Here is a 23,207-nt window from a genome sequence, read left to right on the forward strand (position 1 = left end):
ATTGTTTTGAAGCAAATCCCAGACAATCATAAATATTGTGATGGTGGCACCTGATTATGTCTCATGTAGTAAGACAGACCCCTGACATGAGCGGACTGCCTTCTTCCTGGTCCTAACACTATGCCTGGTTCTAGCAGGTGCCTCGTATGCCTGAGATGAAGGTGCAGATGAACCTGTCCCTTTAGTGAGGATCAGCAGAGAGGGTGGCCTATGTTACTGAAAAGAATTGATCTTTGTCCCGCAGAATCTAGAGTCAGCTCCTGTTATTGACTGAGATGGCTAGAGGTAATATCCCAAAACAGGTTGAGTGTTTGTAGCTTCTCATCTTGAAAATATATGTCCGTGTTATCAAAAAACTTATTCTAGGCAGTTTTGGTTCACTTGCTGGACTTTATCTTTTTCAGACTATTGAGCCAAAAGTGAAAGTTTTCATCTTCAATTTAAAACTCCAGGACTGCCCCTCCACCAAGGAGAACCCATCTAGGGTGCTCTTCAGCCTTTTCGAAGGTGAGTGGACCATCACCGGAGAGGTTTTGAGTGACATTTGGTATACCGGTTTGGGGAGTAGCAGTCTCAAAAGTCTGGGGTTTCAGTGGGAGGTGGTCTGAGAGTCCATTCCAGATGGGTTCAGTGTCCTTCGCCTTCCTATTGTTGGTCCCTGAGTTCCCATTGGCCCAAGAAAGATGAGAGGTTCTGTACCAGGATGCCAAGGGTGCCTTGATCTTACAGAAATAAAGATCTTAAGGCCTCAGATGTCAGGTGTAAATATGGGAACTGCTCTGTGCCTGTGTGTCCCTTTCCATTACCCTTCCCTCCAACATTTCTCATCTCTGCCCTCCTTGGCAGGGCTGCCTCTCCCCCGCCCCACCATCACCACGGTGACCCCCTTGGCTTACCCTTGTTCATTTCCCCATTACCTCAAGGTACACTCGGCCCTGGTGGGTATCTGAGCAAAACTTTCAGGTCTGGGACGCACAGCTCATGGACTGTTTCCTCAATATTTCTTAGTTCAGATTCTTGAGAGTGAACCTGATTGGTGCTCCTGGTCCAGTCAGGTCAAGGGACGGGTGGGGTGTGTTAAGGCATCAGGGGCTCGGGAAAACTAGACGCTGCAGGAAGAGGCCCAGGGGCATGTCCTGGTGCCCTGATATTCAGTCCAGTCACCCTGAAAGGTCAGAGTATGGGAGAAGTCAGTAGTGTCCTTGCCACCACCTGTCACCAGTGCTGAGCTGGCTTCGCAGACCTCATGAAACTTGACAGTAGACACCACTTAATGACCCTCACCCTAACTCGACTTTCATGGCATAACAATTTCCGTTCTTAAATTCCATCCCTTTCTAAATGGTGTGAGGATGGTTGATTTCGTATTTAATCTGTAACACAATTTTTTAAAAAATCCACTCCTATCTAGTGTTTGAGCTCTTCTTAATCAGTTGTTCTCTGTGTGTGGTCTCTAGGCCAGCAGTGTCAGTGTCGCCTGGGAGCTTGTTAGACATTTCCATTCTCGAGCTCATCTTGGGTCAGAAACCCAGGTCAGAAGCTGATTAGAAACTTTGGAGTAGGCCCAGCGAGCTGTGTTTAACGAGCTCTGCAGGCGACACTGATGCACGTAGAAGTTAGAACCACTGTTTGAAGTCATAAACAGGTAGACATCACTTCTGACCTTAAATCCTTAGCCCATGGAATTTTCCAGAGAAGCTTGGAACCATTGCTTAGAATTTGGATGTGTCACATAAGTGAGGAAAACGATTGATTACAGCCATGCATATTGTTGGTTGGGCTTCAGGTAGAGTTAATTAAACTTCTTCTCTTACAGCCATAAATAAAGACCAAGTGCTCATCATTGGGTTTGATATTAATATATTCCTGAGCTGTTCATCAAATTCCAAGAAAAGGTAATGTTAGATTTCCTGTCAAACCATCAATAACTGATATTTGCAAAATACTTTGCTGTTCTTCCATGTGTGCAATCTCAAGGGACTGTTGTCATCTGCCTCTCGGGCCAGTGCGTTAATTGTGGACATTCTAGAGAAGAGAGATGAAGGCTCGGAGGGGAGAGCAGGGAGAACCCCTCTCACGAGTCTTACTCTGGGCCCTACGTAGTTCTGACATTCTCACCTGTCATTCAGCCACCTTGCAGTTCACACAAGTGCACACAACTAGCAGAGCTGGGATATGAACCTTTGCCTTCTAGTGTAAGATCTTGTGAGTCTGTGGCAGAGCAGACTGGGTTGAAGACAGATCTGACCATCCCACTGAAGCTATGTGATCTGAGTGAGATGAGTTCTCTGCATCTGTACCCAGCCTTCCTCAGGGCTGCCCTCTGCAGGTATAACTGCTGCACTCTATGGTGCAGTGCTTTCCAGCCTGTGGGACCGGACTCATACACCGGGAAATTAATTTAGAGGTTCAATTTGAAATGTTAAAAAATAAATGTTTTCCAAAAAAGAAAAATACTTATTTCTGAAATAAAACATACACAAAATATATATGGACATAAATGTCTATACATCTATACATAGTGATAGGTGGTGAAAGACACAGACCATGTGCTCTTTTTACCATTTACAAGTTATGTGGTCAAGGAGAAGTTCTCATTAAAACAAAAAAAAAAAGATATGAGTTCATTTACATTAATAAAGTCTGGAGATGGACAGTCTAGAGTGGGTATAATAATCAGGAATCCAGGCTCCTGTCTTGTTGCTTTGTCATCCTTAACAAGGCTTCTACCTCATAGTCTATGATGGATACTTGAGCTCCTGACATTATGTCCATAATCTAGGCAGCGTGAAGAAGAAAGGAGGTGGTAGCTGGGTTTGATGTTCAACTGGTAACATCAGCAGAGCTGTACCAGTAGTTCAATTATTGAAGTACTTCTCTACCAGCTGGTAGATAGCTGTTAGTCCCCTGGTGCCCAGAAGTTACTCATTTCTTTAAATCTGTTTCCTCCTCTGTGGAATAAAGATAAATAATTATAGTACCTATCTCATAAATTTGTTGTAAAAATTAGATAATATACATACATTCTTATCACGGCGGCCAGCACAGAATCGATGCTCAATAAATTGAAATCAACATTATTATTAGCTATGTTTTATAAATTATAAGAAGGAAGAGTATGGCATCAAAACTGAGCATAGTATTCAAGGGTGATCTAATACAGAGAACAATAACATTGGTACAGTATTTTTACTCACGTACGAGCAATAATAACTCACTTAAGCGGTGGCTATAATAATTTTCCCATCTACCAGTCACCTTCTGCCCATGATTTTCTGGATATGGCTTTCCACTCAGTCTTTCTGGAATGTTTACTGATTAAATACATTTTAATGTCACTGTTCATCATTCTGGGGGCATTTGTAACTCACAGAGTCATTACTTATTATGTCCTTTTGTGTCACTTCAACCCCATAGCCCATCTTGTTCTCTGACTGACAGCTTGACCCTTCAGGCTGCCCGGAAGTGGGACCTCGAGACTGCAGTAGGCTCTTCGCCCAGCTCAGCCTATCAGAGAGTCTGGGAAACATTTGCTAACCAGTCCAGAGCAGAAAGAGATGCTTTCCTGCAGGATGTTTTTCCTGAAGGCTTCCTCTGGGGCGTCTCCACAGGAGCCTTTAATGTGGAAGGAGGCTGGGCCGAGGATGGAAGAGGGGCAAGTGTCTGGGACCGACTGGGGTCCCAGAAGGCTGCCAAGGGCCAAGCAACGCCAGAGGTGGCCAGTGACAGTTACCACAAGGTGGACTCTGACGTTGCCCTTCTTCGTGGCCTCCAGGCTCAGGTCTACAAGTTCTCTATCTCTTGGTCCCGTATCTTCCCCACTGGGCATGCGCACAGCCCCAGCCTCCAGGGTGTCGCCTACTACAACAAACTCATCGACAGCCTGCTAGACTCACACATCAAGCCCATGGCCACACTGTTCCACTGGGACCTGCCTCAGGCCCTGCAGGATCTCGGTGGGTGGCAGAATGAGAGCGTGGTGGAAGACTTCCTGGACTATGCAGCCTTCTGCTTCTCCACCTTTGGGGACCGTGTGAAGCTGTGGGTGACATTCCACGAGCCATGGGTGATGAGCTATGCAGGCTATGGCACCGGCCAACACGCACCGGGCATCTCTGACCCAGGAGTGGCCTCTTTTAAGGTACTTCTCATCTTTGCAGCACTTACTCATTGGAGGAGAAAGGACATTTGGTGGAAGAGTCAGTTTATCTTCCCATCGGCAACTGTTTACTTTTTGTCCTTTAAAGGAAATCAGAGGGAGGGGAGGAACCATAAACTGTTAATCACTTCGTTTTGTCCAAACACTGTGCTGACACTTTCAAAATAGTTATTACGTTCTCAGAAAAGCACAAATGAATGAGAGAATTGGGGAGGAGAAACAATTTAGTCATGACGATGTCACTAGTGGGTTGACTAGTTTGAAGCCAGAATTTGAGTTCAAGTCTACTCGACTCCAAGGCAAGTTTTCTGTGTCATCCAGTCCTTTTAGTTGCAAGTGACAGAAAACCCAACCCACACTTAATTAAGCAAGTAGGGGAATTTATGAGTTCTTTATTGGCTTTATTCTTGAGCTACCTAGTAGGCAGATGGCAGGAACGCAGCTCTCATATTTCAAGACCAGGAGGAAAGAAAGCTTGCCTCCGTTCTGGCATTCCCAGAAAAAGTCTCCTTGTGTCTCATGGTCTCTGCATGGGTCAAATGTCCATCCCCGAACCAGTCATTGGGTCTAGGCTAAGGGACTGTGGGGCACTGACTGGTTTGGGTCCAGGTCCCAGCTCTACCCCTCAGCACACTGGATGAGAGGCGGGGAGGTGGGGAGGGACACAGGGGTTGGCTTTCCAGAGGGCATCGGGGTATCATTTCAACAAGGAGGGAATGTATATACTGGAGACAAAATTTTAAATGTCTTAATATGGCCTCTTTCCATCATTTTCTTTTGTCTTCAAAATCTCCCAGAAAACCCACCAGCTTTCCCTGGCAACTCTTAGGGGCCTGTTCCAAAATGAGTATTTACTGTGCCCCATGCTAGGTGTTAAGGCAGATGCATGGCCTGAGCCCTCAAGATGTTAAAACCTTTGAGGGGAGATGATACTATCACACATAAGAAAATTGGAGAACAATTTAAAATGTCCCCAATTATAGTGAGCTGGAATACAATGAATAAATGATTCAATGAAATGACAAAAATTATAGCACTTAAGTCAAGGTTTCCATTCTGCTCTCAGCAAGTGACTGTACCGAGGGAGAGCAGACGATGCTCCTGAAAATGGAAGGTTCGAACCTCTCTGTTTGTCTCCTCATTGTAAAAGTCATCCAGACTTTCTCTCCTCAGGATTCTTATCCCTACAGCTGTGGCTGCTGAGATTTTCTACAGAGACTTCAATGAGAAAGTCCACCTCACTCTTCTCCTTCAATTTGTGTTTTTACTTATTAGTTAAAACATTATAATACCATTAAGGACAAATTTCAAAGAAAAGATTTCTCTCATAAGTCTTACCAATATTTCCTTCCAGTCTTGGCTTCCTTACATTCCTAGTATAATCACACTGAGCACTTAGTTTAATGCCTTCTTTAAAAAATAGACTTTATTTTTTAGAGTAGTTTCGGGTTCACTGCAAAACTGAATGGAAGAAACAAAGAATTCTCCTATATCCTCTACTCTCGATCCTCTCCTATTGTCAACATCCCCCACCAATGTGGCTCACTTGTTATGATCGATGAACCTGCATCGACACATCATCATCGCACTGGTGCTCACTTTCCACTTGGCATGTCATTAACACTTTCCCGTGTTGTTGTGCCATCATAATGATTGTTTCTGATGGTTGTCTGATACCCACTGAGCATCCTGCCCGACACTCACTAGTTTAGAAGGGACGCATTCCTGTATTTTGGAAAGGATCACAGCTCACTGTCGGAATTTAGGACCTAGTTAAGGATGAACACTTGGCACATGAGAAGCAGTGAGGTGTTTTACTTCCTCAGGTATATTTTGATATGAAATTCTTTAAAAGTAAATGTCATCACCCTCAGATAATAAAAGGGAAAGGGAGCTGAGCAGTAACAACCTCGCTTCTGCATGCCTAGTTTCTGCTTTGTGTTTTATAGGCACCATCTTATTTAATCCTCCTATATGGATCCATAATTACCTGCTTCTTGCAGACCAGGAAGCAGAAATTGAGAGAGAAGACTGTTGAGTTTCCTGAGCAAGTTAGAGACACAGTCAAGATTCAAATCTAGGCCTGTTGTACTCCAGACACCTTGCTTTTGCCTGTTTTTTTCATGGTGCTCCACCAAGATAAGCTGTTAATTTTTGTAAGACCATCAGTTAAGTCTACAAAGAGATTCCTGGTCATGGTGTTTCTGCCTCGATTTTGTTAAGTAGAAAGGGCAGCTGGTAAGCTAGAAAGAATTGTCCCCTCCTTTGTGTGTTAACTAAAAAGACCCCCCCCACCCCAATTAGTTGTTGACTAATTAGGCAATAAGCAGTTACTGAGAACAGAGACAGAATAGCACTGTGGGTGACAATACAGGCAATACAGGCCTGGAGTCAGATTGCCTTCATTCTGCTCTCTCCGGAATCTTATTTTCCACGTCTGTGTGGTGGTAATAATAATTGTACTTGCCACTTAAGGTTGTTGTGAGAATTACATGGGAGAACTCACTAACAGTTTTTATTGTTAATATGGTTGTCGATAGCTGCTACTATTGACATGTTGATGGTGGTGTTGACTGGTCAACATTGTTATCCATTGTTGGTATTGTGGGCACTGGTATTGATGTCGATGTCAGCACTGTCCATATTGTTGACTTGTTGACATTAGTGTGAACTTGATCTAATGACATTGTTGGCATTAGTGTTAATGTTATTGATGTTGACATTTTCAGTGCCACTATTGTTATTAACTCGCTAGTATTATCGACATTGGTGTGATCTTGTTGATGTTGTCACTGACTCGCTGCTGGTTTGTTGGTGCTGTCGCTGACATTGCTGCTGTTGTTATTAAGCACTGTATTTCCTTCTTTTTTCTTCACAAGGTGGCTCACCTGGTCCTCAAGGCTCACGCCAGAGCTTGGCACTACTACAACAGCCGCCATCGCCCACAGCAGCAGGGGCATGTGGGCATTGTGCTAAACTCAGACTGGGCTGAGCCCTTATCCCCAGAGAGGCCCGAGGATCTGAGAGCCACCGAACGCTTCTTGCACTTCATGCTGGGCTGGTTTGCACATCCCATTTTTGTGGATGGAGACTACCCGGCTACCTTGAGGGCCCAGATCCAACGGATGAACAGACAGTGCCCCAGTCCTGTGGCCCAGCTCCCTGAGTTCACTGAGGCAGAAAAGCAGCTTCTGAAAGGCTCCGCTGATTTTCTGGGTCTGTCCCATTACACGTCCCGCCTCATCAGCAACGCTCAACAGGACACCTGCATCCCCAGCTATGATACCATCGGAGGCTTCTCACAGCATGTGGACCCTGCGTGGCCCCAGACTTCCTCACCCTGGATTCGCGTGGTACCCTGGGGCTTGAGGAGGCTGTTGCGGTTTGTATCCTTGGAATACACAAAAGGAAAAGTTCCAATCTACCTGGCTGGGAATGGCATGCCCATTGGGGAAAATGAAAATCTCTTTGATGATTCCTTGAGAGTAGACTACTTCACTCAATATATCAATGAAGTGCTCAAAGGTAAGAATGGTGGATATGTTGGTGATTGGAAGGTGGGTAGTACCTCTTCAAGTCTTCAGAGTTTTGTTTTAGGGGACAAAGTCAGTCTCCCAAGGAAATAAAGCCAAAAAGTAGTGTTGGTGCTAGCAGTGTGAGTCCCTCACAACAGCCTCCTAACCGTCTCCCTCAAAGGCCTCAAGTCTTTGCTCCCATATTCTTACTCCCTAGAATGCCTCCCTTCTACATTCTGCCCATCCGAATCCTGTCTATTCATCAAGCCTCATCATCTTTTAAAGCACTTATTTAACAAATATTTATTGACTACCTGTTATACGCCAGACATTGTGTAAGACAGTAGGGGTACAATATTGAACAAACATTGTCTTTTCCCATAGGAGACTCACAGTCCTCAGAGGACCACAGACAGAAAGTTGCAATATAGGGTGATAAAGGCATTACAGGGTGGCATGAGGACACACAAGATGGGACTCCAACCCATTAAATCTTTCTTCATTGCTCCAGGCACATTGATCTTCATCTCCTTTAATTGGCTATAAAATATACATTCCATATCATTCACTTTGATCTAATTAATCCATATCTACAGTCTCATTCTTACCTAACATACTGTTTCATGTGTTTTTTATTCCAAATAAAAACGAATGGCAAACAGGCTTCATCTCATATGTCAGTACGAATTGGTTGATAGCGGCTAGTTGTCATCATAGAGGACTATGATGAAAAGATTTCAAGGCCTCGTCTAAATTCAAAGAGAAAGAGTCGATAACTGATACCAGTCCTGGGCACCACAGTGAAAAAGAGACATACATCCCACTGAGGGGAAGTCAAACACCCACTCTTATTCTTCACTTGTACTCTTCTCAGCATTAAGTAATGTTCCAATTCTAAAATCTTCATAATCTTGAAATCAATTTAAGACGTTATCTCAAGTGATCCTAGAAACAACCTTATGCAATAAATAGGGGCAGATATTATCCTTGTGGGACAACTGTAAAAACTGATGCTCTGAGGTATTAAATACTGTGCCCAAACCTCCAGAGAGTGGAACCATAGGCTTTTCTATCTCTGGCCCAGCTCTTCACTCTATTGACTCACTGCTACTCACCTTTGTGTTCCTGGAGCCTGGCACAGCCCAGAGACAAAGCAGGTGCTTGCTGGGTTATTAATTGAATAAATGAGTAACTTATCCTACTTCTTATACAATGAATGTTGCTTGAGAGCCTGTATGATCTGATAAAAACAAGGTTTAATATTTCACTGGCTCCCAGTTGGAGCCCACAGCCATTGCCTTACTTCGGCTCTGGTTCTTGGTTGACTTGCTAGACTGTCTTTATTTTCTCACAGTTCCGGAGCCCAGATGTCTGAAATCAAGATGTCAGTAGGTGTGCTCTCCCTCCAAAGGCTCCAAGGGAGAATCCTTCCTTGCCTCTTCCAGCTTCTGGTGGCTCCAGGCATTCCTTGGTTTGTAGCTGCATCACTCCAATCTCTGCCTCCATCTTCACATGGCCTTCTTCTCTATATCTCTTATAAAGACGCTTGTCATTGGAGTTAGGGCCTATCTGGTTAATTCAGGATGATCTCATCTTGACATCCTTAATTACATCTGCAAAGACCCTTTTCCCAAGTAAGGTTACCTTTGCTGGCACCAGGCGTGAAGGCTTGAGCCTACCTTTTTGGCGACCACCATTGAACTCACTATATCAGGGAATACATTTATGTAGGCTTTCTTTCTTTTCTTTTTTTTTAAACATGGAATGCATGATCATTTTATGTCAATATTGCTAAACACAAACAAGGAAAAACAAACGGACATTTTTTAAGATTAAACAATTAGTGTGTTCTATATAAAACCAAGAAGTCCTGATACTTGCAGATTGGGCATGTTCTCTCCATTATTCAAGACAGGGATGTTCCTTTGGATTGAGATTTATTGTGACAGATGTGGCCTGATGTTTTGTGGAGATCTTGTGGGTTTTCTTTTCATTCCTTCTGAGGAAGAAAAAGGGTTAACATTTTTGGAGTAACTCGTCATCCCCAAAACTTTCATGTCAAAAAGAAACTTTGAAAAGACAATATCAACATCAATAACAGAGACTTCAAATAATGTTTTTGTTTTTCTCTAAAGCTGTCAAGGAGGACTCAGTGGATGTTCGATCTTACATTGCTCGTTCCCTTATCGATGGCTTTGAAGGACCCTCTGGTTACAGCCAGAGGTTTGGGCTGCATCACGTCAACTTCAACGATAGCAGCAAGCCAAGGACTCCCAGGAAATCTGCCTATTTTTTCACCAGAATCATTGAAAAGAATGGTTTCCTCACCAAGGCAGTAAAAAAACTGCCACCACTCAGAACAGCAAACTTCTCCCCTAAAATAGGAGCCTTCGCTTTTCCTTCGGAGGTGCCCTCTCAGGCTAAAGTAATTTGGGAAAAGTTCTCCAACCAACCCAAGTTTGAAAGAGATTTGTTCTACCACGGCACATTCCGGGATGACTTTCTGTGGGGTGTTTCTTCATCAGCCTATCAGGTCGAAGGAGCTTGGGATGCCGATGGCAAAGGCCCCAGCATCTGGGATAACTTTACCCACACACCAGGAAACAATGTGGAAGACAATGCCACTGGAGACATAGCCTGTGACAGCTATAATCAATTGGATGCTGATCTGAATATGCTGCGAGCTTTGAAGGTGAAGGCTTATCACTTCTCTCTGTCCTGGTCTCGGATTTTCCCAACTGGTAGAAACAGTTCTATCAACAGACATGGTGTTGATTATTACAACAGGCTGATCGATGGCTTGGTGGCAAGCAACATCTCTCCCATGGTGACACTGTTCCACTGGGACCTGCCCCAGGCCCTCCAAGATATTGGAGGCTGGGAGAATTCTTCCTTGATTGAGTTGTTTAACAGCTATGCAGACTTTTGTTTCCAGACGTTTGGTGACAGAGTCAAGTTCTGGATGACCTTTAACAAGCCCACATACCTGGCATGGTTGAGTTACGGCTCAGGAGATTTTCCCCCAAATGTGAATGAGTCAGGCTGGGCGCCTTACAGGATTGGCCATGCAGTCATCAAAGCTCATGCCAGAGTCTATCACACCTACGATGAGAGATACAGGCAAGATCAGAAGGGAGTCATCTCTTTGAGCCTCAGTGCACCCTGGGCAGAGCCCAAGTCACCGAAGGTCCCAAGAGAAGTGGAGGCAGCTGACCGAATGCTGCAGTTCTCACTGGGCTGGTTCGCCCACCCCATTTTCCGAAACGGAGACTATCCTGATGCCATGAAGTGGAAAGTGGGGAACAGGAGTGAACTACAACACTTAGCCACCTCTCGCCTGCCAAGTTTCACTGAGGAGGAGAAGAAGTACATCAGGGCTACGGCCGACATGTTTTGCCTCAACACCTACTCCTCCAAAATTGTGTGGCATATAACACCCAGATTAAACCCACCCTCCTACAAAGATGACCAGGAGATGACCGAGGAGGAGGACCCTTCATGGCCTTCCACAGAAATTAATGGGGCTGCGCCCTGGGGAATGCGAAGACTGCTCAACTGGATCAAAGAAGAGTATGGTGACATCCCCATTTACATCACTGAGAATGGAGCGGGACTGACAGATCCGACGGTGGAAGACACCGATAGGATATTTTACCACAAAACCTACATCAATGAAGCTTTGAAAGGTAGGTAAGGGTTCACGCTCCCCCTTACAGAATCTTCCAACATCCATATGTCATGTGCCTGAAATGGTCTGGCAGCATGGATTACAAACCATCAATCTCTCTTATGTCTAACTCCATAATCCATTCCCTTTCTGGGGTTACAGATCCCTTTGGGAATCTGAAAAAAGCTAAAGTCATCCCCCAAATGTATACACACAGACCCCACAAGAGTATCTCCATAGGATCCTTCATTTATTCTTCAGCAACTACTGTGTGACAAGTTCTTTTCTAAGTGCTAGGGAAACCACAGAGAACAAAACCATAACTTTCGGCTGACATTGCCAGTGGATTCCATACACTCCAGAGCAAGACACTTCTCTACTTCACATTTCTGTGTTTAAATTCTAAAGTGGGCTGAGTCTCTTGAATTGAAGACACATCCTTTTACTCCCCCAAATAATTTGATTTTATAAAGATGAGTCATTAATACTTGCTATGGGGGCATCAGTACTGGCAAAAACAAAGACACACGAGCCAGTCTGTCTGTCAGAGCATACGTTACTTGTGCGTACAGATTGAATGGTGTAGGACCTCTGTCTTGAGTTGAAGATCCAGTGCTGGGCTGGGCTTCTTGGGGCCCCCAACCTCCGGGGGTAAAGCTTTCCTCTGCTTCCTTTGGAATGTTCCCAGCCTACAGGCTCGACGGGGTAGACCTTCGAGGGTACGCCGTGAGGTCTCTGATGGACAACTTTGAGTGGCTTCATGGTTACACAGTCAAGTTTGGACTGTACCACGTGGACTTCAATAATGTGAACAGGCCTCGTACAGCAAGAGCCTCTGCCAGGTACTACACAGAGGTCATCACTAACAACGGCATGCCGCTGCCCAGGGAAGACGAGTTTCTCTATGGTCGGTTTCCCGAGGGCTTCATCTGGAGTGCAGCTTCCGCTGCCTATCAGGTGAGGAGTTCAAGGCAGTTCAGCATTGTCTGTTGCACACCTACTTGTGCCGGGTTCTAGGCTTGGTGCTGAGGAGGGCGGGTATAAGCAGGGCATTTCCATAGACTGTGGGAGGGAAGTGAGGGATACCATGGGAGGAATCTGGGAGATCCTCTTCCCAGCTCCATCACATCCCCAAATACAGGCAAACCAGCACAATTAAGAGGGCTGTGCTGAGATGGGTGTTAGCAGGAAGATGGAGCAGGTGGAGCCTGGATGGAAACACTCAGGCACAGACATGCAAATATGAAGATTCTCTGCCGGGTACCTTTATTTCTCGCCTAGTCTCCTCCAAGTAGGCAAGTTGCTCAAAATGGTTATGACATGCACCTGGGTTTTTTTCTGATGTGCTAACAACATCATACTGTGTCCTTATTCATGCCAAATGAAGCTTACTCATACAGGAAAATATGAGGGTTTTTCACAGAAAAATAAAAAGCAGAATGACTTGCCCTGGCATTTAGTGGTGAGTCCCTGCTTTACATCTTCTGCCTCCATTTATTTTCTTTGTTCCAGGAGTGGGGGCTCTGCATGCTCAGTGTGGAACCTGGGCCGTGTCAGTGATGTGAGCTGACCTGACTCCGGGTGTGCTCAGCCCTTGGGTTTTTTTCTAGAGAGTCATAGCTGCCGAAAATATTTTTGAGGTAGTTGAGTGTTAACTACTACCAGGTTATAATGAATCCTCTTTAAATTCTACCACATCCAGCCTGGCCTGATTGACATTTTGGATGGATAATTCTTTGTTGTGGGTGGTGTCCTCTGCATGGTTAGATATTTAGCAGCATCCCTGGCCTCTACCTACTAGATGCCAGTAGACTTCTCTCCCAGTTGTAACAACCAAAAATATCTCCAGACGTTGATAAATGTCTCCTCAAGGCACAAATAGCCACTGGGTGGAGAATCACAGCTGGACACAGAAAGGTGTAGGAATTTACTCTAGGGCACAGGCCGCAGGTCTCGCTGCATTCTTTAACCCTTTCCGTGCAAGGGCAGGGAGTCTTGAAAACATTTTAGCCAACCCACGTCTTGAATGATTAAATTGGCATCAGTGAGTGCTCATTTCTATTCATTATGGCAGTCAGCAGGCACAATTCTCGCCATTTGTGACACCGAATATTCTAATTAGCAAAGTATGGGTTATGAATTGAGAATGGATGAGAAGTGTCTATAGTGTGGGCTTCCTGATCAGATGCCATCTGACTGTTCTTTTTAAAACTTCTCATTTGGAAACCTTTTAAACATAGAGAAAATTTGCAAAAATAATACAGAGGACTTCCATATACCCTTTCCTCATATTTCTCAATTGTTAACGTTTTACCTTTTGTCTTATTTTCTCTCTGTGTGTATATATGTACATACATACACACATACATAATATATATATACAGATATACATATGTGTGTGTGTATATATATATAAAAAAAATTATCACCTGAACAAGATGTCAACCACGTTTCTCTACCATGAAATTAATAAGTATTTTATATTTATAAGTAATTAAATATTTTGTGGGGGGTTACTTGGAGATTATATAAATATCCTATTCCTCATCAAATTTCACCCACTAGTTTTAGCAACTGTTGATAATTTTTGCCTAAATTAGTTGTTACTATGATAGTTGACAAATGGTGATTTTCTAATTTCATCATTCCTTTACGTTTATTGTGTGACATTCAACAGAAAGATTGAGCTTTGTCTTTTCTCCTACTTATTTATTTATTTTTTATTTAAATATAAATACACATTGATATATATCATCAGTATGGTCTTATGGAATCCTCTTTTATTCAGTGTGTTATACTTTTGCTATCTTTATGTATTTAGATGCTCAAATTGTCCCACATTTTGCCAGGTGGAGCTCCTTTTAGCTGGATCCTATGTCCCTTTGACACAGCCCGTTATTCTTCGAGCACTCCCCTAATTCTTTCTTATACAACAAGGTGTTCCTGGCTCATCTTGTACCTTTTCTATCCAGCCCTATAATCAGCCATTTCTCTAATAAGCCCTTGTTCCTTTTTTTGGATAAGGGCGTTGAGAAATCAAGATCTAGGTGCAAGGCATGCTCACTGTTACTGGGGTGTCATTACTTCTAGGCCCTCTAAGTGGACCAACGTAGGAAGTACATGTGTGTACACACACATACATATGTACATACACTTATATATGCTTCTACATCCACCCACAGCTCTTATGTATGTTAAAAATCAGTTCACACTGATACCTCCAACTCCGATTCAACTCTGCAAGGTTGTTGCTAGCTTTCCCATTTTCCGTATTTGTACTTTCTCCACTGGTAAGAAACCTAGCTCCTAGTATCCTCAACATAATCACTTATTTGCTTAATCCCCCTGCATTAACTAATCTCCCAACCACTGAGAGCATCTCTCCACCCAGATAGCCCACATGGGGTGTGTTCCTGCTGGCCCTGGGCCCTGCCACTTTCACAGGAACTGTGCAGGCCAAGCTTGACATGCATTCTTCGTTAGAATTCCAGCACTACCTTAGCATCCAGTCACATATCACACCATATGTGCTGAATTGTGTTAAAGTGACTTACAGAGATTGTACCTGTCAGACTACCTAAACCTGTAGATAGTTGGCTTCCCAGTGGCTTACGGTCTGTTTGCCCTTAAGATAGGTGGGAGGATGAAAAGGAAACACAGAAACAGTGACATATTAGAAATTCTGCCTCCACACTCGGCATCACTGGGATTTGTTTGGCCATGATTGGGGCTGGGCATATGGAATTGTCCGTTCAAACTTTTAGTGAACCCCTACCATACATCAGACACTGCTGTGTTAACCTCTGGAACACTAAGATAAAGGACACAATGCCTACACCTTACAGTCTTGAAGGAAGCCAGTCAGCAAGCACATAATTGCGTAATGTGGTGTGACAGTGCCGCTATGTACAGAAAGTGAATACAGAAAGCTGTAGGGGTCTACAGCCATGCCACCCTGAACAAGCCCGATCCTGTCTGATCTCGGAAGCTAAGCAGGGTCGGGCCTGGTTAGCACTTGGATGGGAGACCACCTAGGAAGACCAGGTGCTGTGGGTGTAAAAAATAAGGGATTGTAAACTGACAAGTTCCTTACAATCTGTGGTTAACCAAGGATTGCCTCGCCTTAAGCTGTAGGAGTTCAGAAGTTGGAGGGTGGCCATTGAAGACTCTTATAGAAAGTGACACAGATTTATATTGTGACCCGGGACTATCCTGCTGAAAGAAAAGAATCTGTGAGGGCTTGACTACATGACTTAATTAGACCGTGTCTTGTCATTTTAAGATTGAAGGTGCATGGAGAGCAGATGGCAAGGGACTCAGTATTTGGGACACATATTCTCATACACCACTGATGGTTGAGAATGATGACATTGGAGACGTGGCTTGTGACAGTTATCACAAGACTGCCGAGGATGTGGTTGCCCTGCAGAACCTGGGTGTGTCCTACTATCGCTTTTCCATCTCTTGGTCTCGAATCCTCCCTGATGGAACCACCAAGTACATCAGTGAAAAGGGCCTGGACTACTACGTGCAGCTCATTGACGCACTGCTGGCTGCCAACATCAAGCCCCAGGTGAGGCTGGGCCCTGGCCAGGCCTGTCCACAGGGGGGAGCCAGATGGGCCAGGGAGCATGTTCACTGTTTTCAAGTTTAGTTTTTGAATTGTCAACAAATTCACATGGTGAAGAATTTAAAAAGCATAAGAGTCTGCAGTATAGATTTTCCTTCCATCTCTGACCTCGAGTCATCCAGTTCTCTTCCTAACAAGCAACCAAGTTTGCCAGGTTCTCATGTCCTTCTTTTGTGTATAGAAGTCAGAAGATGTGTATATGTGCACGTATATCCGTTTTCCCCTCTTTTTTTCATAATGGTAAGACACGTACGTGCAGTTTGGTACTTGCCTTTATTTAACAATATTTCTTACAGATATTTCCATATCTGTGAATTTTCCTCGTTTATTCTTTTTGTTGTTGTTGTCGTGTGGAATTGCTCGTACCTTACTTCTCTAATCGCTTCCTTGTTGATGGGCACTCTTCCCTGTGAGGTCTCTGCTCTTTTGCCATTATAACTGATATGACAGTGAGTAACCGTAGACATACAGCAATTTGTATGGGTGGAAGTTTATCTGTAGGATATGCTCCTAGAAGCAGAATTGCTAGGGCAAATATGTATGTGTTTTTAAGCCATGAGTTATTATGAATAACACAGAAGCTCATCTGTGGGCTTACTTTGCTATTGCCCAAATTTTAAACTTTACTTGAGAGCCTAAGAACACTTTTCCTTTTCCCCTGGGCCACTTATAAAGCCCTGGAGGGCGCCGGGTCCATAAAGTGATAAGTTTTCTCTGCTGTGGTGGCTGCAGATTATGCACGGCAGCCAGAGCATAATCCTCACACTGCAGCCCCCCTCTTCCCACCTCACCTTTGTCTGGACAAAAAGTGCTATTGACTTCTCACACTGATAACACTGCAGGAATAAGCCAGCCATGGAGTTCATTGTGGCAAGTGCTTGGCGTGATGGGGAGGTGACTGAGTGGCTGTCTTGCAGGATCCCATGATCTGGGTGGATAATAAGATTCATCACATACAATTCAGAACATCAGAGAACACACATCTCAGAGCCAAAGGATTCTGTAGCCCTTGAGGGTGCTGAGACACTGCAGAAAGGAAAAGTGCTGTGGCCAGGAAACTTTAGGGAGGTGTGGGTCTCAAACAGAGCATTTGTATGGGTGGGCAGGCGAGGGAAGGGCATTTCAGGCAGAGGGAAAGACTTGGTCCTGGGCAGACTAGGGTTAGTGGCCTAGTGCAGACTGAGGACAGTGGAGACCACCGCTTAGCCGAGATGGATGTGTCATGGGCATTGAAGGGCAAGGCCAAGAGAGAGAAAGGCACCATGTAAGCATAGCCAGAGGGGCTCCTCCCCAGCGAAGGGTTCCCAGCTCCACAGGAAGAAGCTCCAGACACATTAGATATCTTTGGGGGTGCCCCTTTACAAGTAAAATGGCTCCATCTTCCTGGACCCCTCAGAGTCTCAACTCTCAGTCTAATCAGGCAGGTTCTGATGCTTGACCCCAACCACAGCTGACACTGAAAAGCTGTCAGGATGTCATGAGATTAAGCCTACAACGATTCCATGATGTGGAAGTCTTAGTGCCTGGGCCCAGAGTGTCAGGTGCAGAGCTGGGACTCAAACCCAGGCTTCTCTGATCTAGATGTGTGAATTTCTCACACTTCAACACTGCTGGCCTCCCCCTGCTGCCAAAGAAACTTTGAGCCTTCTTTTCCCTCCTAATTCTCAGCTTTAGCAGCAAACATGCTGGTGCAGATATAGCATCAATGGCTTCCCATGAAAAGTAGGTTGATGGAACTGCTGACCTTGCTTTTTCACAGGTGACCATTTACCACTGGGACCTGCCCCAGGCACTCCAAGATGTTGGAGGCTGGGAGAATGAGACCACTGTACAGCGGTTTAAAGAGTATGCAGATGTGCTCTTCCGGAGGCTGGGGGACAAGGTGAAGTTTTGGATCACGCTGAACGAGCCCTTTGTGATTGCTTACAAAGGCTATGGCTATGGGACAGCAGCTCCAGGTAAAAGTCCCGGGCCCAGTTTGTCAGCTCTTTAGTGTGGCATTCTTATCACCTGTAAGACATGAAATCCAGGTGGCATTGGAGGAGGAGGCCCAGGAAACCCTAAGGAATGGCCTCAGATTCCTTGCCTCTTGCTCGAGGCTATCTGACAGGCAGCACAGTCTCCCCTCTGACACCACTTTTGCTAAACATGAACTTCACATGTTAGTGCCTCCAATGGCTTCATTTCTTTGCTCTGTGCCCTTGACCTGCATCAGATGGGAAGCTCCCTGAGGGATGTGGACTGATTGATGAGGGAAAGGACCATTCATCAGGCCGCACAGGTCACGGTCTGTTTTTTGCAACTCCAAAATCCCAAAGTTTTGGATAATTGATTTGGCTGACCTGAGCTCACTCTGACTTAAACCAATAGTCTTTATCTCACTTAGTGTAAATATTCATAAGTTCTGCTGCAGACATGTTAGTGTCCTTGATTACGGAGACGTGTCCTGGGCCCTGCTGGGGTGATATGCAAATACATTATATACAATTTATTTCTTTTCTAAGACACAAAAATCTTTTCATTCAAAGCATACATTTCCCTAAAAGATTTGATTAAGGGATTGTGTCCTGTCCCTGCCCCTTCAGAACCACCCAATTTTTCTTTTCTCTAGTTCTGAGCTTAAGAGTAAAATTGTGTTCACATTCCTCATGACCCATAAAAGCCGGAAAGAGCTACTAAGTAATGTGCTTGGAAGTATTACCAGATGTATCTCTCATTGGTCTTTGGTTGACACTTTGGTTTACCAATCCTTCCACATATGAGAAGTGGCCTCATAACATTTAGCTCACAAGGAATCTCTGTCAGCTGCTTCCATCAGTTATATTCTCCAACATAACTTTCACAGTGAGTTCCCAGAGAGTGCCAGGATGTTAACTCCTGGGGTACACACTCTTCTGGGTACTTCGCCTGAGACATGTGAGCCCCTCCTTGGGAGAGGGGTACAGAAACCAACATTTATCAAGTGCCTTCTCTTTGCAGATTAGTGCTGCTCGGTGTTTCCATGTACCATTTCATTTCCTTCTGACGAGAACTCTCAATTGCTCATTTTGCAGAGGAAGAAACTGAAAGGCTGAATTGTTTGCCCAAAGTTGCGCGACTTGCTAGTATTCTTACTGGAGCCAGGATTTAAATTCCATTCTTCATAACACCAAAATCTGCATTCTTCCTCCCACATAGTGGACATTGATAGGCAGAGCGACACTCTTGGCCACATTCATTTTTCATTCTCATCCATGTGTATGTTTCCAGGAATCTCCTCCAGGCCTGGCACTGCCCCCTACATTGTGGGCCACAACCTAATAAAGGCCCATGCTGAGGCCTGGCATCTGTACAATGACGTGTACCGCGCCAGTCAAGGTGGCATGATTTCCATCACCATCAGTAGCGACTGGGCTGAGCCCAGAAACCCCTCCAACCAGGAGGATGTGGAGGCAGCCAGGAGATATGTTCAGGTCTGTTTTCCCTCTGGGCAGTTTTTACTTTTGCCTGTTTTCCCCTCCTGTCATGATCTAATAGAAACAGCATTAGATTGCAAAACAAAGATTTAGGATCTAGGTTCTCTTTTGCTATTATCTGAGTCTGTGAACCTGAGAAAATCGCCTAACTTTTTGAACCTTAGTTTTCTCATCTGTGAAGTAGAAATCATCTACCTACCTCATAGGTTTGTTGTGATGAAAGTTCTTTGTGGTTGAGTTCTTTTAAGTCTTAAATAATTACTTGTACATGTAGTTACAAGTAATTACACTGGGTGTAACACTGGCTTGAAGCTAACAAAAATTCTATCTCTTAAATCTCTGGTTTGACTGTTAGCTAATAAAGCTGGGCTGCAGTGTCACACTTCACCTCTAGGTGTCATCCTCTAATCTCATTTCCTCAGCCTAAGAATTCTTTAAATTGGAAACTAGATTCTGTGAAACTCATTAGTGCCCCTAATTTTCTAATTCCATGAGTTTAACATAAGGACATGCGTCTTTTAGTTATAAATTTTTTTCTCCTAGGAAATAGAGACACTAGTAAGTAGGTGCCAACAACATGACCCACCCCTATTTTAGTCTGGGCCCTGACAAGTGGAGAGAGAGAATGGCCCTCATCGTGGCAGTTTCTCCCTGGCTCCCGTGAATGTCTCTGAAGGGGTGAGAGGGCGCCTTTGAACATGTTTGAGCGTCAGGAAAGAAAGCGAGGGTCTCTCCAGATTGGTCCCCACTTTGGTTTTGTGGAGGGGCCTGCAGACTGTGGCCTTCTGAGGGGACACCAAGGGCCTTGGTTTGCCAAATTCTTCACAAGAAAACTTGAAAAGGTGGTCAAATTAATAACTGCAGATAAAAGCTTAATTTTCCTGTTTGCTAGCCAGCTGAGGGAAAAGTTTTGGAACAAAACGAATGCATCCTTCATTTCAGACTCACAGAACATATCAAATTAGAGGAATGATACATTTTCTGAAATCAAAACCCCAAACCTCAGGAAATGTTAGGCTGCAGTCTCATTAGACTGAGTCACTTGCTGGTGTCCTGTGAAACTGCAGCCCAGGACTATGACATGCACATCTTTTAGTAAAATCAGCTTCTATAGAGGGGTCCAATATGTTACCTCAGAACACATGGAAGCCTCTTTTATCAGAGTATGTGTTTCAAGCCTCATCTCTGACCAAGAATGGAAGGCTGTCCTCACCTCACACTTTGGGCATTAGCTAGCAGGTAAGAGGAGGAAGTGAAGACAGAAGCCTCTCGGGACCCCAGCATCACAGCATTTGGGTGCCATGTATCTTCTCTAAGCATAAGGGTGGCCTAGACCTCATTCAAGAAAATAGAAACATTCGCGCTTTAGGGCTGCAAATCCAAGGCCCCAAAATATCATCCTTTGCCTAGGCCACTGGAACAGCCTTACAGCTCAGCCCTCTGTGGAAAGTTCTGGGTGATCCTTAGGCAAGATGATGGGGAAGGACTTGCTCCATGGTTAAGAGGGGGAACTGCAGCTAGAGGCTTGTAGTCTTGTGTCCCTCTTCCTCAGGGCCCTGCTAAGGACGGTGTTGACTGAGTCCTAGGCCAGTGCTTGATTCGGTTCATCTTTCCTCACGCCGGCCTCAGTGAGACTACAGCTAAGCAAATCAAATGCAGTGAACAGACCTTGGGGACTCAAGGTGCAGCAAGCAAACAGCTACAGGGGAGACGAGAGTTTAAGATTGGGGAATGGGAGAATGTGGCGGGCGGGGGCGCAGGGTGGTCCAAGGTTAGTGACTCCCAAGCAGGGAGTCTTCTGGTGGGCCCACCTGATCTTGCTAAGCCTGACTGTTCCCCAAACTCCACTTGCAGTTTATGGGAGGCTGGTTTGCCCACCCTATTTTCAAGAATGGAGATTACAACGAGGTGATGAAGACACGGATCCGTGACAGGAGCTTGGCTGCAGGCCTCAGCAAGTCTCGGTAGGTCTGGGTGGCCACACACTCAGCCAAGAGAGTCAGGAGGAAATGTGGTCTGAGTTTCCTCGGTGGACAGCACAGTGGTGAGAGCATGGCTGTTGGGGTCAGAGAGGTGCATGTGAAACAAGTTATTGTATCTCTGAGCTTCCTTGCTTCCCAGGAAGATTAAGCATGATCGTGTATGCGAAGCTCTTAGCCCAGGACCTGGCATTGCTGTGTGCTTAACAAAAGGCAGTTGCTATTGTTTTTATTCTTCAGAACAGCCAGGAAATCTATCTCAAGGGCACTCACTTCTTATCAATCCACAACCTCACTCCAAGGACAAATTCCCCAGCTCATTCTTTCCTATTCCGTTGCCTTATGAGTGAATTTAATAGCAATGGGTGATGGCCAGGCATATGCTTTTCGTCATTTGGCCAGTAGGTGGCGATGGTTTGCACAAAGCAGTCCTACTTCCTGGTCTACCCCTCTCCCAGACAAGGAAGTAATAGCAACATCAACAATTGGCATTTATGTATCTTCTATTGGTACTTCTATTCCTATTGAAAGACGAGGCACAAAGATTAGAGCATGATCACCCAGCTATTACATGGAGTTGGGATATGAAAATAGGCTGTTTGATTCTAGGGCCCACCCTTGGTTTGAGGCACCCAGCTGGGATTAGAGGAGTGGTGTATGGAAGAGGACAGAGTGACCTGGTCTTATGGGAATATACCCACAAGCTCCAAGGAAGCTCATATACCACAGCTCAAAAAGCATGATTTCCTAGCATAGCCTTTGAGTCTTTCAAACTCTTCCAGATAGCCCAGCTATGGGGATTAAATAATCCAGTCCCCACCCTTACAACACACATCATAGCCTGGTTAGGGCAAGTCCTGCTGAGCAGGCTGTGCCTAGAAGGTCTCAGCCAACTCTGGTCTCTAACAAGTAAGTGAGCACTCCAGTCTATCAACACAACTTTGCTAAGTTCCTACTTTGTGCCAAGGTCAGGTCAGGGCCCAGCTTGGGGGGGTCCATGTAAGAAGCTTCCCAGTCTGGCTCCTCAAGTTGCCAACACATCAGCTGGGAAGACTAATCCACATCACTCCAGGGAGTTCTATTTCCCAATTTCTTCATGTAAAGAAACCTCAAGATGAGCTCAGGGCAGGCTGGGTGGACCCAGGAGACTTCACAAGGCAGGACGTCAGCTGAGCTGGGCTTTGACAATGATAGTGTTTGGGAGAGCAGACGGCGTTCCATTCAAGGGGCAGGATGTGAGCATCAGCCTAGAGAGAGGAATGAGTGGGGCATGTGCAGCTGACGGGGGTGGGGGATGGGAAGAGACAACACAGGATTGGCCTGGCAGCAGTGGGGGGTGGCCAAGGCCACATCGTAGAGGGCCCGGAGGCCAGGCAGAGGGGCTCAGCCTTGATGCCATGGGCCCCGAGGAGCCATTGCTGGCTCCTGAGTAAGAGTGAGGGGTGTGAGAAGACTGGGCTTTGGTGTTCTCCCAGCGAGCTTCAGAAACCTCAGAAAGGGAAGGTTTTGATCGCCCCATTAAGGGTAGCAGAAAGGTCAAGATGAAGGTGTCCAATGGCTAAACAGGACGATCTCCAGGCAACCTTGAACAAGCAGCACCAGGGTCTCCCTATCAGAAGGGAACCTGAAAGTGCTGCATGCAAGTGTTTGTTAATCAAATTTTATAGGAAAGTCTCACTTACAGTACATGAAAAATGCTCTCTAAATATTTTATTTAAAAAGAGTATAGCAAAATCATGTGAGCAGAGAAATTCAAATCTCTAAAGTCCAATAAATTTAATTTGTAAAAATATTTCTCCTAT

General features: G+C 45.0%; 1 protein-coding gene and 1 pseudogene across 1 annotated transcript in view; both read left to right on the plus strand.

Annotated features, from left to right (window-relative positions):
* Positions 1–23,207, plus strand: part of LCT (lactase) — a 44,243-nt gene that overhangs the window by 16,755 nt on the left and 4,281 nt on the right. Inside the window, exons 4-13 of the mRNA XM_011354480.2 lie at positions 405–507; positions 1,817–1,895; positions 3,418–4,141; positions 7,039–7,684; positions 9,810–11,360; positions 12,030–12,298; positions 15,624–15,914; positions 17,731–17,929; positions 19,221–19,423; positions 21,281–21,390. Coding sequence (XP_011352782.1) covers positions 405–507; positions 1,817–1,895; positions 3,418–4,141; positions 7,039–7,684; positions 9,810–11,360; positions 12,030–12,298; positions 15,624–15,914; positions 17,731–17,929; positions 19,221–19,423; positions 21,281–21,390 — 4,175 coding nt within the window. The remainder of the gene's footprint in view (positions 1–404; positions 508–1,816; positions 1,896–3,417; positions 4,142–7,038; positions 7,685–9,809; positions 11,361–12,029; positions 12,299–15,623; positions 15,915–17,730; positions 17,930–19,220; positions 19,424–21,280; positions 21,391–23,207) is intronic.
* Positions 15,279–15,397, plus strand: LOC111736080 (annotated as a pseudogene).

The sequence above is a fragment of the Pteropus vampyrus genome, unplaced genomic scaffold (genome assembly GCF_000151845.1).
Source record: "Pteropus vampyrus isolate Shadow unplaced genomic scaffold, Pvam_2.0 Scaffold17, whole genome shotgun sequence".
In the NCBI taxonomy this organism is placed as follows: Eukaryota; Metazoa; Chordata; class Mammalia; order Chiroptera; family Pteropodidae; genus Pteropus; species Pteropus vampyrus.